This window comes from Capricornis sumatraensis, chromosome 3 (assembly GCF_032405125.1).
Source record: "Capricornis sumatraensis isolate serow.1 chromosome 3, serow.2, whole genome shotgun sequence".
Lineage (NCBI taxonomy): Eukaryota > Metazoa > Chordata > Mammalia > Artiodactyla > Bovidae > Capricornis > Capricornis sumatraensis.
The window spans coordinates 171,390,933-171,403,329 of record NC_091071.1 but is presented as its reverse complement, the minus strand read 5'-3'; the positions used below and the strand labels follow the sequence as shown (position 1 = coordinate 171,403,329).

Here is a 12,397-nt window from a genome sequence, read left to right as displayed (position 1 = left end):
TCAGTCCGAGGGGCCCCGGCATGACTGACAGTCCTTCATGTCCTCAGAGTAGTCCTCGATCTGGATGGTCGTGGTGTGGAAGTGGAACATCCCCTGCAGGCGGTCACTGGCTGCCTTCAGCACAGCCTGGGCGTCTGCATTCTCAGCTGGGGGCCGAGAAGACACGTGGTGGGAGAGGGGAGGCACCAGAGAACCAATTACTCACTCTTGGGCCCTTAGGAGCGAGTAGGAGGCAAGTCTCAAGTCCTAGCCCCAGCAGAACAAGATAGGGGGCCATGAACATCAAGAAACCCCCAGACTCACTCCCGTACCAGGCAACCGTCTGGTTCCCACACCTGGCACACAATCCTGAAAGGGCCGGAAAAGCTCTGGCTTAAAGGCTCGGAGTCTTTCCTCTGCCACTTACCAGCTGTAAAAGCCTAGGCGAGTGCCTTTACCACCTCCCACCGCTATAGTTTCTTCATCTATAAATGGGATCTTGATGATCAAATAAATAACAGATGCCCAGTACTCAGCATGGGGTCAGATCCAAAGCGCCGGCACCGTGAGCACCCGGTGTCATCTGGACAGGTCGGGCAGGGATGGCCCCGGGGTCCCCGGCTGCCTCTCGCACGAGTGCTCTCACCACTCACCGATGGCGATGTGGACAGACAGGATAGGCTGGGCCACGGTCAGCGCCCAGATGTGCAGGCTGTGCAAGGCTTCCACGCCCTCCACGGACAGCAGCAGATTCCGCACGGCTGTGAAGTCCACGCCCTTGGGGGTCCCTGAGGATGACAGGGACAGGGGCTGAAGGACGGGGCTGCCTCCCACCCACGCTGCTTCCTGCTCCTCACACAGCACCTCACGCAGACCTCCGTGGCCAGCAGAGCTGAGGTTGCCCCTGCCCCCCCGAAACGAGCCCCCTGCTGTATCATGTCACCCTGTTGTATTTTCCTCTTCACACGTGACACTGTCAGAAATGACCTTATTTGTTAGTTTCTTGCTATCTCCCTGTCTCAGATGGAAACTCTGTATGCGAGCAGGACAACTGTTTGGTTTATCACCCTATTAGTGCCTAGAACAGTGCCTCTTCCCCGAGTATATGTTTGATATAAAATTTTTTTAAGATAAAGAAGGCAACCCGGGGCTCCCTGCACCCCCATGGGGCATCCTTGTCATCATTTTTATCTGAGTCCATCACATTCTTGGAGAAAATGCTCTGAGCTGCAGCTGAACACTCAGGCTGACCCCAAATCAGGATCCAGACTGATTCCAACCACAGAGACGTATGGCCCCAGACCCTGGGCGCCAGAAAGCCAGGTAAGTAGGTGTGGTAACTCGGGCAGACCATTCGCTACCACTAAGCACCCCTCAAAGCCCTGCCACGTCTTCCCGAGGTGGGAGCGCCTCAGGAAAGAAGGCCTGAGCTGGAGTGGATTCAGCAGTGTTTCTTGTCCAACTCCGACTGTCTTTTTCTCATCCTCAATCTGCACCCCCCAGCACTGTGCAATGAGAAGCATAATCCTCACTCCAAAAGGGAAGGCAAGTGGGGACTCAGGAAGCATATGAGGAAGGGCAGGAGGGCCAGGTGCTAAAGACACACCTGGAAGCCCCCAGACTTGGCAGGGGGGACACAGCCCAGCAGGGAGAAGGCACGCTTGGGGGTAGAGGGATGGAAAGGACGATCCAGGGGACATTTCCAGAACAACCACACCTGAGGACCCTGCTCAATGTCAAGATTAGCCTGGACCCCAGGAGGTTCTCTAGACCTTGCCCCCCCCACCATGTGCTGTGATGTACTCTCACAACCAACACACACACACACAGTGCATGCTCAGTCATGTCTGACTCTTTGTGACCCCATTGACTGTAGCCCGCCAGCCTCCTCTGTCCGTGGGATTTCCCAAGCAGGAATACTGGAATGGGTTGCCAGTTTCTCCTCCAGGGGAAGCTTCCCAACCCAGGGATCAGACTGGTGTCTGCTCGATTTGCAGGCAGATGCTTTGCCCCTGAGCCACCTGGGAAGCCCACATATACACAGACTCGAACTTATCTTTGCATTGGAAAATAAAGAGCAAAAAGGGAGCTCCAAGCTCAGGTTACCTTCCATCAGCACCAGGATCACGTCTCTCAGGATGGTCAAGGTTGTCCCCAGGACGAGGATGGAGAACAGGAAGGTGCAGATGGGGTCTATAAACTTGTACTCTGGCTACAAGGATAAAGGAGAGGCAGAGCTGGGGGGTCACCAGCCAACACCTCAGCCTCCCTTCTCCCCTCCCACCTAGCAGTGGGTCAGGGAGAAGGGCTTTTTCTGCGGGGTGGGCATGAGCTTCACCCTGACCCTGCCTCCCCAGTTCTCTTCCTTTTATTCTGTGTCCAGAAGGGCAGGCAGGACACACCACGGTTCAGGATAAGACACCATGCCTTCCCACCCCTCCCTGCCCAAGAGGCTAAGCCACAGACAGAGCGAAATGCAATCGTAGGCACCATCTGGCCCAACATCCCAGCTTTATAGGTGGGGTAACAGAGGCTCAATTAGAGCAAGGGACCCCTTTACATCATGCAGCGAGCAAGGGGTGATCTAGGCTTCAAACCCAACACTGGGCTGTTTCCATTACACCCCACTGCGTCTAGGTAATGGGCAATGCCCAGGCTTCAGCAGCCTACAGTTCTGGATTTGAATCTGACTCCACAGCTTACCAGCTAAGTGATGCTGTGCAAGTCACTGCCCCTTTCTGGGCTGCAGAAAACACCATCACCTCCCTTCAGGATTCTCATCAACATCAGAAGTGCTAATGCTTAGTGGGTGTTGGGTAAATGTTTCTTCCCTCTCCCACCCTTCTGCCCGGAGCTGGGAGGGAGCTAGAAACTGGAAAGGGTCCTATGCAGAGAGAAGCCCCCAGGTGACCTACACCCCCTCCCCTACTTCCCCCTGTCCCCAGCTCTAACCTTGAAGTATAAAATAAAGGCTGCCACCAAAACGCCCAAGCTCTGCAGAAAGTCTCCAATGACGTGGATAAAGGCAGCTCGGACACTGGGGCTTCCCTGCTCCTGGCTGGCGTTGTGGCCGTGCTCGGGGTTGTGGCTGTGTCCATGGCCAGACTGGTGAAGAATCAACCCCATTCTATGGGAGTGGAGACAAAGTCCAGGGGCTCGCTGAGGGAGCAGATGGAAGCTTCAAATTCGGGCAGGCAGAGGCCCCCATCAGGACTGACCTCCCTGTGGGGGTCAAAATCCCAACCCCCACCCAAGACTGCATGATCCCTTTGGCCACGGAAGGAGCCCAGCGAACGTGGCCTTGGTTCAGAGTTTTGCCAAGGAGGGAGGGGCTCAGCTCCATCCAATGCCAGGCTGAACCTGGGCACAAAGCTGCCCCAGTGCCAAACCTCAGAGCAGAAGGGCACTACAGAGGAGATCGAGATCCCCTCAGCATGTCACAGAGGGTGAAGCTGAGGCCCAGAGAGGAAACTGGCTTGCCCAAGGCCACTGGGCAAGGGGGAGAGAACCCAAAATAGACACCCCCACTCTACACAATTTGCGTCTCAATGAGACCAGCTTCAGGCACATCAGATTGAAAAGGGCTTTGAGATTCTGTCCCTAGGGACCCCTGCTCCTGTAAGCACTAGACTCACCCCGCCCCGCAACAGGAAGGAAGCCTGTCTCTGGTTATTCACAGACACATCGAGGGTGGGGACCCGATGCCGCCCCAGGTTTACAGTTCCTGATGGCCTGGCCCCAGGCCTCAGGCAGGGCCCAGGTGTTCCAGGCACCAGAGCTCAGCCCACGAGGGAAATTCTGATCCTGCAGCCATCCTGGTGTGGGGCATGCCCCCACCCACAACAAGAGCAGGCCGGCAGGTATGCCTGTGAGGAGGGGGAGGGTTCGCAGGGACCCCAGGCCACACTCACATGATGTTCACGACCACAGCACAGCCCGATGTGATCAGCATGGTCTCCTCCTTGATCTCATAGTCTCCAGAAATCAGCCTTTCCGCCGCCAAGTACACCAGCACCCCCGTCACGACCCAGATGGACAGCACAGAGAGCAGGGCACCCAGGATCTCTGAGGAAGAGCCCGGCCCCCAGTACCAATCTTAGCATGGGGCCCTGAGGCTAAGGAGCCCCCTCTCCCTCCCCACAAAATCTGAGCCTGGATCCCATGGGAGGTATGGCTCTGCTGGAGGTGCTATGGCTGGCACCTCACCCCACCACTCGTACATCTGAAAAGGTTGGAGCTAGAAGAAGCTCAAGACATCATCTGGGACAACCTTTTCAATTGAAGCTGACTCATTAAATATATACTCATTGCTCAGCTGGCAAATTGAGGCTCTGAGGAACAGAGGCTGGGCCATCTCCCAGCAAGAAGAGAATGACAATGCAGCCCAGAGATGAACTTCAGAAGGCTTTGCTGACCTCTCCCTCCCCCCTAGAGCCAATCCATGGCATTATGTGCAAAGTGAACCCCAACGTTGTTTATTCTTAAATAAATACAGCTTGCCCTCTCAGGAAGGTGGACTCTCCTTTCCTGCAGGGTGGGAACTCCCAGAGGACAGGGGACCAGGGCACCCCCATCAGACTGGGAGCTCCCAAAGGACAAAAGTCATGGTTGACATCCTCTTCCCCCACCAAAGTTACCCTCCTGGCTTTACGCAGGGACCCAGTGCACTCACCTAAAAACTTACATCTTAACCCACCCCCTCCCCCAACTCCACCCTCATCCCAACCAGGGCCCTCACCAGCTCGATGCCAACCGAAGTTCATGGTCTTGGTGGCTGGCCGGGAAGACATCCACAGGGAGAAGAGGCTGATAAGCATGCTGGCAAAGTCAGTGAGCAGGTGGGCTGCGTCTGTCATGATCGCCAAGCTATGTGCCAGGTACCCACCTGCAGGGCCAAAAGGAGGGAGGATCCTTATTGGCTCCCCAAAGAGCCAGTTTCCCAGAGAGTGTGTGCAGCAGGGAAACCATGAGCTCTGGAGAAAGACAAGGGATTCCAGACCTCTCCACCATTAGCTGTGTAACCATGAACAAGTGACTTCCTTTCTCTGAGCCTCGACTTCTAGCATCTGTGAAATGGGATTAGCAAAATCTCCTTAGAGGATGAATGTGAAAATTGAGTTCAAATTGGGCCTGGAGGGGAATACCGCTGCGGTCCAGTGGCTCAGACTCCCCACTTTCATGGCACCCTCAGCTCGGGTTCAATCTTTGGTCAGGGAACTAAGATTTCACAAGCCATGGGCCAAAACAACCAAAAACAAACAAACAAAAAAAAACAAAATGGGCTTGGAAAGCATTGTAGGTACCCAATAAATGCTGTTTTCTTCTAGCATTCAGGTCTTTCCTGACCTACTAGTTTTGTGCGATCTTGGACAAGTTACTTAACCTTATGATGCCTCAGTTTCATCATAAAAATGAGACTATCAGGACCCATGACAGCACGAGGTTGTTGTGAGGATTGCATGAGACAGTGTGCGTGTAAGAGGTGTAGCATGGTGTGAGTGAGTGACAGTCGCTCAGTCACGTCTGACTCTGCAATCCCATGGACTGTAGTCTACTAGGCTCCTCTGTCCATGGGATTCTCAGGCAAGAATACTGGAGTGGGTTGCCATTTCCTTCTCCAGGGGATCTTCCCCACCCAGAGATGGAACCCTGGCCTCCTGCACTGCAGGCAGCCCCTTTACCCTCTGAGCCACCAGGGAAGCCTACTATTAGCATGGCAAGCATACAGTAAATGGGGCTGTTAGTATGAATACTACAGGAACATTCAGGAGAAAAGCCTTTTGGGTCATCCAGACTACCCATGTGCCAATTTCATTGAATTAGCCCAGAGTTCTTACCGATGACTTCCCCAATCATGAACAACAGGCAGAAGGCAGAAGCCACACAGAGCTGGCTCCAGGCCCTCTTCTTGGGGTCACCGTGACTGCCAGGACCCTTCTGGGAATGGCAGTAATGGCTGCTCTGGGGAGCCAGCTCAGTGGGCTGCAAGGCCAGGCCAGGTGAAGACGGAGGGATGCCGCTGGTCCCATCCTGCCACAGAGTTGTGTAAGTCCTGTCCAGAGAGGAAGGGTGAGGGGAGATTCAGCTGAGATGGGAGCAAAGAGGGCTGACTCTAGTCTTATCTCTCTGCGGGGCCTGCGCATTCCCCTGTGCCCGTTCGGAAAAAGAGTTAAGGATATACTCCAAGCTCGACAGACTCTAAGGAGTGACCAGAAGCCCCTCCTTGCAGGAGGGTGCTGGAGAATGACCAGTCCTGGAGTCTTGGCTCTGTTTCCTCCTCCTCCATCCCTCCCAGGGCTTGGAGGAGGGAAAGACCTTGGGAACTAGCCGGCGGTGGGGGCGGGGAGGGGGGGTCGGGGGGCGGTGCTGGGCTGGGCCGGTCCAGCGGAGCGCGGAGAAGTCTCAGAGCTCATGCTAAAGGAAGACAGCAGCTCGCCTCTTCACAAGGACTTGGAGACACCGGGCTTCCCAGGGCGGGGCGGTCCTCGGGCTAAGTGCCAGCCCCGGGGCGGAGCTCCAGGCACGCACTCCCCCACGAATCCGCAGGGGTCAGGATCTGTGCTCTGCGGCGAGGAAGTGACTGGTCCCTGTGCTCAGCCTCAGTTTCCCCTTTCCTCCACCTCCCCCCGACCCCTCCTGTCGGGGTTGGGGGGCGTGGTCCCAGATCGAGCCGTCGCCAAAACCAACCACTGCCAGTATGGCAGACGGGAAGATGGGGCTGAGGCCACTGAAATTCCCGCCCCTCCCCAGGTTCTCCTTACCCAACTGCAAGCTTGGTGTCCAACAGATGCATCCTCTCGCCCGCTTTCATGCGGCCCCGCGCGCCCTGCCACGTGCTCCCTGGAGTCGCGTGCTGGGCTCTCCAGCGGTGAGTGCTCACCGGCCACCAGCGCCGTGCGCGCAGCTCCGGCCGCCCGCCCTGCCGCGAGTCCGCTCCCGCCTAGACCGCGCCGGGGCCGCCGAGGGATCGTCCCGCTGTCGCTACCGCTGCTGCCCCCACGACGCCGGCAGCTGCGCCCCGCGCCCGCTGGCTTTATCAAGTCCCCGCTTCCCCGTGTGAAGCGGCGCGTCGTGCGCAAAAGCCCGCAGGGAAGGGGGAGGGTGTAGCTGGCTGCAAAGGGCCCGGGCGCTGACCCCAGCACCCGGGCCCCGGAGCCCGAAGAGCCCATCTGGCCTAAGTCGGAAAGCCTAACCGCCTCCGCCCAGCCCTGCTGCTGCTTGCTGTTTCTGCCTCCACTGCGCCCACTTGCCCCCCGCGCGAGGCTGGCTGCCTCCGGCCGGGAAGTTCTCGAGACACCGGCTTGTTGAAATCGGCTTTGAGTCGCCTGAGAGCAGGAATGTGGCTCCTAGACTCAGAATAAAGGGCTCCTGAGGCTGGGGTTGTTGTCTTCCTCCTCGGGAAACCCGTGATCGGTTTCCACCTTCCGGCTGCAGGCGTCCGAGGCCCCCCAAGTTCTGCGCAGGCTAAGGGGCTCCCGGGGGCGGGGTGTGCCTGCACTCAGCCTGGGACAGTAGCCTTCCTGACTGACCCATCCTCGTCGCTCTAGCAGCACCGGTTCCTCCCCTTCTGGGCTCCGATTAAAATCTGGGGTGACCGGCTGTATCTCCACCGCTACATGGAGCAGGGTCGCACTTCAGCCCCAGTCGCCATCTGGACTGAGCTGACACCGCCACCGGAACACCAGCTATTCTCCACTGCCCCGCGGTAGTTCCCAGGAGCCACGCGTGGTCTTCGGCCGAGAAACGACAGCTAGCTCTTCCTGCCGGGATCCACTGGGATTGGATGTGTGTTTTGTGCAGGTCTCAGCTTATCGATCCAGTTGAAGTTTCAAACTGCCCCAGGCTCAGCTCAGATTAATCTTATAGTTTACTTGAGGGCAAAGTGAAGTGAAGTGAAGTTGCTCAGTCTTGTCCGACTCTTTGCGACCCCGTGGACTGTAGCCTACCAGACTCCTCTGTCCATGGGATTTTCCAGGCAGTAGTCCTGGAGTGGATTGCTATTTCCCTTCTCCAGGGGATCTTCCCAACCCTGGGATCGAACCCTGGTCTCCTGCATTGTAGACAGACACTTTACCGTCTGAGCCAAATGCAAAGTACATTGTAAATTCTCAGTATATGAAGATTTACAAATTGGATCGACACATTTACTCATTTTATTTAAAAAAAAAGTTTATGCCAGATTTCCCTTAACTTAATACTTTCTTAGTACTCATTTTAATTGATTTGCAAGAGTTTAACTAATTAGTTAAGACTGTGATATATGGAAAAGCCGCTTCATTTGTACTCTGTACCTGTCTCCTTCCGAGATCCCTAGAAGTCCTATGCAAATGACCTGGCAGTTCAGACATCTCAGCAATTTTATTCTAAAAATGTTGATATTCCAATAAAGAAGGCTTCCCAGGTGGCGCTAGAGGTAAACCACCCGTCTGCCAATGCAGGAGAGAGAAGAGATTTAGATTTGATCCCTGGGTGGGCAAGAGCCCCTGGAGGGGGTCATGGCAACCCACTCCAGTATTCTTGCCTGGAGAATCTCATGGAGAGAGAAGTCTGGTGGGCTATAGTCCATGGGATTGCAAAGAGTCAAACATGACTGAAGCGACTTAGCACAGCACAGGTGGTTAAAATACACATGTAATGAAAATTTGCTAATGACCTCAGATTCTTGGGTCTTGTTTTTCACAGCAAAAAAAAAAAAAAAAAATAGCTCATATATATTCTGGCTCCTCCCTCACCTCTTCAGAGCAGTTCCTTTGTAAACTCACCAAATAAAACTGAACTCACACCTTTTCTTTCATGCATTTTTTTTCTGTCAACACCTGTGTGTGTGTGTGTTAGTCACTCAGTAGTGTCTGACTCTTTGCGACGCCCAAGAACTGTATTCTACCAGGCTCCTCTGTCCTCAGAATTCTCCAGGCAAGCATACTGGAGTGGGTCACCATTTTCTCTTCCAGGGGATCTTACCAACCCAGGGATCGAACCTGGGTCTCCTGCATTGCAGGCAGATGCTTTACTGTCTAAGCCACCAGGGAAGTCCATCAACATTCCACAAAGAATCTGATTCTGTAGGTCTGGGAAGGGGGTCTGGGAATCTACATTTTTAAACTCCTGTGTTTAATTCTATCATGAAATTATTGTTCTTTTAAATGATATATTCTTGTTGTTCAGTTGCCCAGTCATGTCCAACTCTTTGCGACCCCATGGACTGCAGCACACCAGGCCTCCTTGTCCCTCACCATCTCCCGAAGTTTGCCCAAGTTCATGTCCATTGCATCGGTGATGCCATCCAGCCTTATCATCCTCTGATGCCCTCTTCTCCTTCTGCCCTCAATCTTTCCCAGAATCAGGGACTTTTCCAATGTTCACATCAGATAACCAAAATACTAGAGCTTCAGCTTCAGTTCTTCCAACTAATATTCAGGGTTGATTTCCCTTAAGATTGACTGATTTGATCTCCTTGCTGTTCAGAGGATTTCCAGGAGCCTTCTCCAACACCACAGTTTGAAGGCATCAATTCTTTGGTGCTCTGCCTTCTTAACCATTCAGCCCTCACAACTATACATGACCACTGGGAAGACCATAGCCTTGACTATACAGACCTTCGTTGGCAGAGTAATGTCTCTGCTTCTCAGCACAGTCTAAGTTTGTCATAGCTTTCCTGCCAACAAGCAATCGTCTTCTGATTTCATGGCTCTAGTCACCATTCACAGTGATCTCAGAGACCAAGAAGAGGAAATCTGTCACTACTTCCACCTTTTCCTCTTCTATTTCCCATGAAGTAATGGGGCCAGATGCCATGATCTTACTTTTAATATTTAATTTTAAGCCAGCTCTTTCACTCTCCTTCACCCTCATCAAGAGGCTCTTTAGTTCCTCTTCGATATCTGCCATTAGAGTGGTATTATGCACGTTTCTGAGGTTGTTGATGTTTCTCCTGCCTATCTTGACTCCAGCTTGTTACTCATCCATCCCAGCATTTCTCATGATGTGCTCAGTGTACAGATTAAACAAACAGGGTGACAGCAGACAGCCCTGCCATACCCCTTTCTCCATCTTGAACCAGTCAGTTGTTCCATACAGGATTCTAACTGTTGCTTCTTGACTCACATACAGGTTTCTTAGGAAACAGGTGAGATGGTCTAGTATTTCCATCACTCGAACAGCTTTCCACAGTTTATTATGATACACACAGTCAGAGGCTTTAGCATAACTGATGAAACAGAGGTAGATGTTTTCCTGGTATTCCCTAGCTTTCTCTGTGGTCCAGTGAATGTTGGCAATTTGACCTCTAGTTCCTCTTCCTTTTCTAAAGCCAGCTTGGACATCTGGAAGTTGTTGGTTTGCATAATGCTGAAGCCTAGCATGCAAGATTTTAAGCGTGACCTTACTAGCATGGGAGACGAGTATGACTGTCTGATGGCTAGCACTTTCTTTTGTACTACCCTTCTTGGGAATTGGGGTGAGGTTTGACCTTTTCTAGTCCTGAGGCCACTACTGGGTCTTCCAGATTTGCTGATATATTGGATGCAACACCTTGATGACCTTATCCTTTAGGATTTTGAATAGTTCTGGAATTCCGTTGCATCCACTAGCTTTATTAAGAGCAGCGTTTCCTAAGGCCCACTTGACTTTGCTATCCAGAATGTCTAGCTCTGGATGACTGACCACACCATCGTAGAAATCCGGCTCATTAAGGTCTTTTTTGCACAGTTTTTCTGTGTATTCTTTCCATCTCTTCTTGATCTCTTCAGCGTCTACTAGGTCTCTATCGTTTTCTGTCCTTTATTGTGCCCATCTTGAGCGAAATATTCCTTGAAATCTCCAATCACTTCTTTCTTTAGCTATTTGTATGGTATATTTTTAATGGTATAATGATTATGATTTTGAAAAGAACCTTTATCTAACGGGTTACATGATACCTGGAATTTGCCTTAAAACAATCACAGTGAGGAGAGGGAATAATGATAGAGAAGAAACAAGTATGTCAGTAACTACTGAAACTGAGCAGTGACTAAGGAAGGTATGTTATACTATCCCCTGTACTTTTCTGTGCATTTGAAATTTCCCAGAATTAAAGGTTTAGGGTAAAATAAACCTCTGGTGATTCTAATGCAGCCACCAAAACTGTATTCAAGATTTATGGAGTAACCCCTTTGAAGCTGATTTCTTTGCAGCATGATCTTAAAAGAAACTTATTGATCAGGAAGACTTCATACCACCTTTGGGTGTTCCGGTTTGCAAGTGCCCTTTGTGTGGTAACTAGAGATTCCCTTGTTTGCAATATCAGATATCTCTCTGGAATTCACATTTCTGATTACAGAGCCTTGATTGCCCTCCCCCCTCCCTCTGATAAGTAACAAGGTAGTGGATAGATATATTTATCTCACAAATCATGTGTGAGAACTCTGGGGAACTCTGGAGGTAGAATGTGGACTGGTTGTCACACTGATTTTTGTGATTTCAAGGAGAAGAAAACTTCTCTCTGTCTGGCCTCAAATTCCTTCAGGCTTCTATAGGAGGATATTTTAGGACTATGAAAAAAAAGTGTGGGGTTGTCAAAAAAGGTAGTAGCTACATCCAAGCAGGAAAAGGCAGACACACAAAGAGTCCCTAGGGGGTGGTAATCTTTTTTTCTTTTATTCTATTTTTTTTCTTTAATTGAAGTGCAATTGATTTACAGTGTTTCAGACATGTAGCAAAGTGATTCAGTTAAACATACAATATTCTTTTTCCTGGTCTGCTAAGTAGCAGCACCAGATTTCAGTATATAATAGTTTATATAACTCTGAAATTAGTTCTGTGCACTAGTGTGTGGTTTTTGTTGTTGTTAAATATTTTATTTATTTATTTGGTAGCACCAGGTCTTAGCTGTGGAACACGGGATCTTCAGTAGAGTGTGGGATATAGCTCCCCAACCAGGGATTGAACCATGGTCCCCTGCATTGGAAACGCAGAGTCTTAGCCACTGGACCACCAGGGAATCCCTTTTGTATGTAATATGTAACACTTTTTTTTTTTTTTTTAGCTCTTGCTTCAGAACTTGAAAAAAGACTGGAAATGAAAGCAAAATTTGATTCCCTGAAATTCACAGGGATCAAGTTAGCCTTGGAAAAAGTTCCAGAAGTGAAAATGGGCAGAGGTGGAGAAGGCAATGGGACCCCACTCCAGTACTCTTGCCTGGAACATCCCATGGATGGAGGAGCCTGGTAGGCTGTAGTCCATGGGGTTGCTAAGAATCGGACACGACTGAGCGACTTCACTTTCACTTTTCACTTTCATGCATTGGAGAAGGAAATGGCTACCCACTCCAGTGTTTTTGCCTGGAGAATCCCAGGGACGGGGGAGCCTGGTGGGCTGCTGTCTATGGGGTCACACAGAGTCGCACACAACTGAAGTGACTTAGCAGTGAGGGTTTAAAGCA

At 51.6% G+C, this 12,397-nt stretch overlaps 1 protein-coding gene across 2 annotated transcripts; it reads right to left on the bottom strand.

The window, feature by feature from the left end:
* Positions 1 to 6,790, bottom strand: SLC30A2 (solute carrier family 30 member 2). Of its 2 annotated transcripts, XM_068969012.1 has the most exons (8): positions 6,741 to 6,790; positions 5,817 to 6,031; positions 4,718 to 4,864; positions 3,891 to 4,044; positions 2,932 to 3,106; positions 2,086 to 2,191; positions 633 to 767; positions 1 to 146 (listed from the first exon to the last, which is right to left on the bottom strand). In XM_068969012.1, exons 1-8 carry the CDS (start codon positions 6,788 to 6,790, stop codon positions 1 to 3), a joined length of 1,128 nt encoding a protein of 375 aa, XP_068825113.1. The 2 variants fall into 2 exon arrangements, with proteins under 2 accessions (XP_068825113.1, XP_068825114.1); XM_068969013.1 differs by lacking the exon at positions 4,718 to 4,864.
* Positions 6,791 to 12,397: the final 5,607 nt, after the last annotated feature.

Coding starts and splice junctions, on each gene's coding strand:
- SLC30A2 (XM_068969012.1), bottom strand. CDS start 6,790: ATGAAAGCGGGCGAGAGGATGCATCTGTTGGACACCAAGCTTGCAGTT. Junction 6,032..6,740: donor GACACCAAGCTTGCAGTTGG/GTAAGGAGAACC, acceptor CTCTCTGGACAG/GACTTACACAACTCTGTGGC. Junction 768..2,085: donor GATCCTGGTGCTGATGGAAG/GTAACCTGAGCT, acceptor TGTCATCCTCAG/GGACCCCCAAGGGCGTGGAC.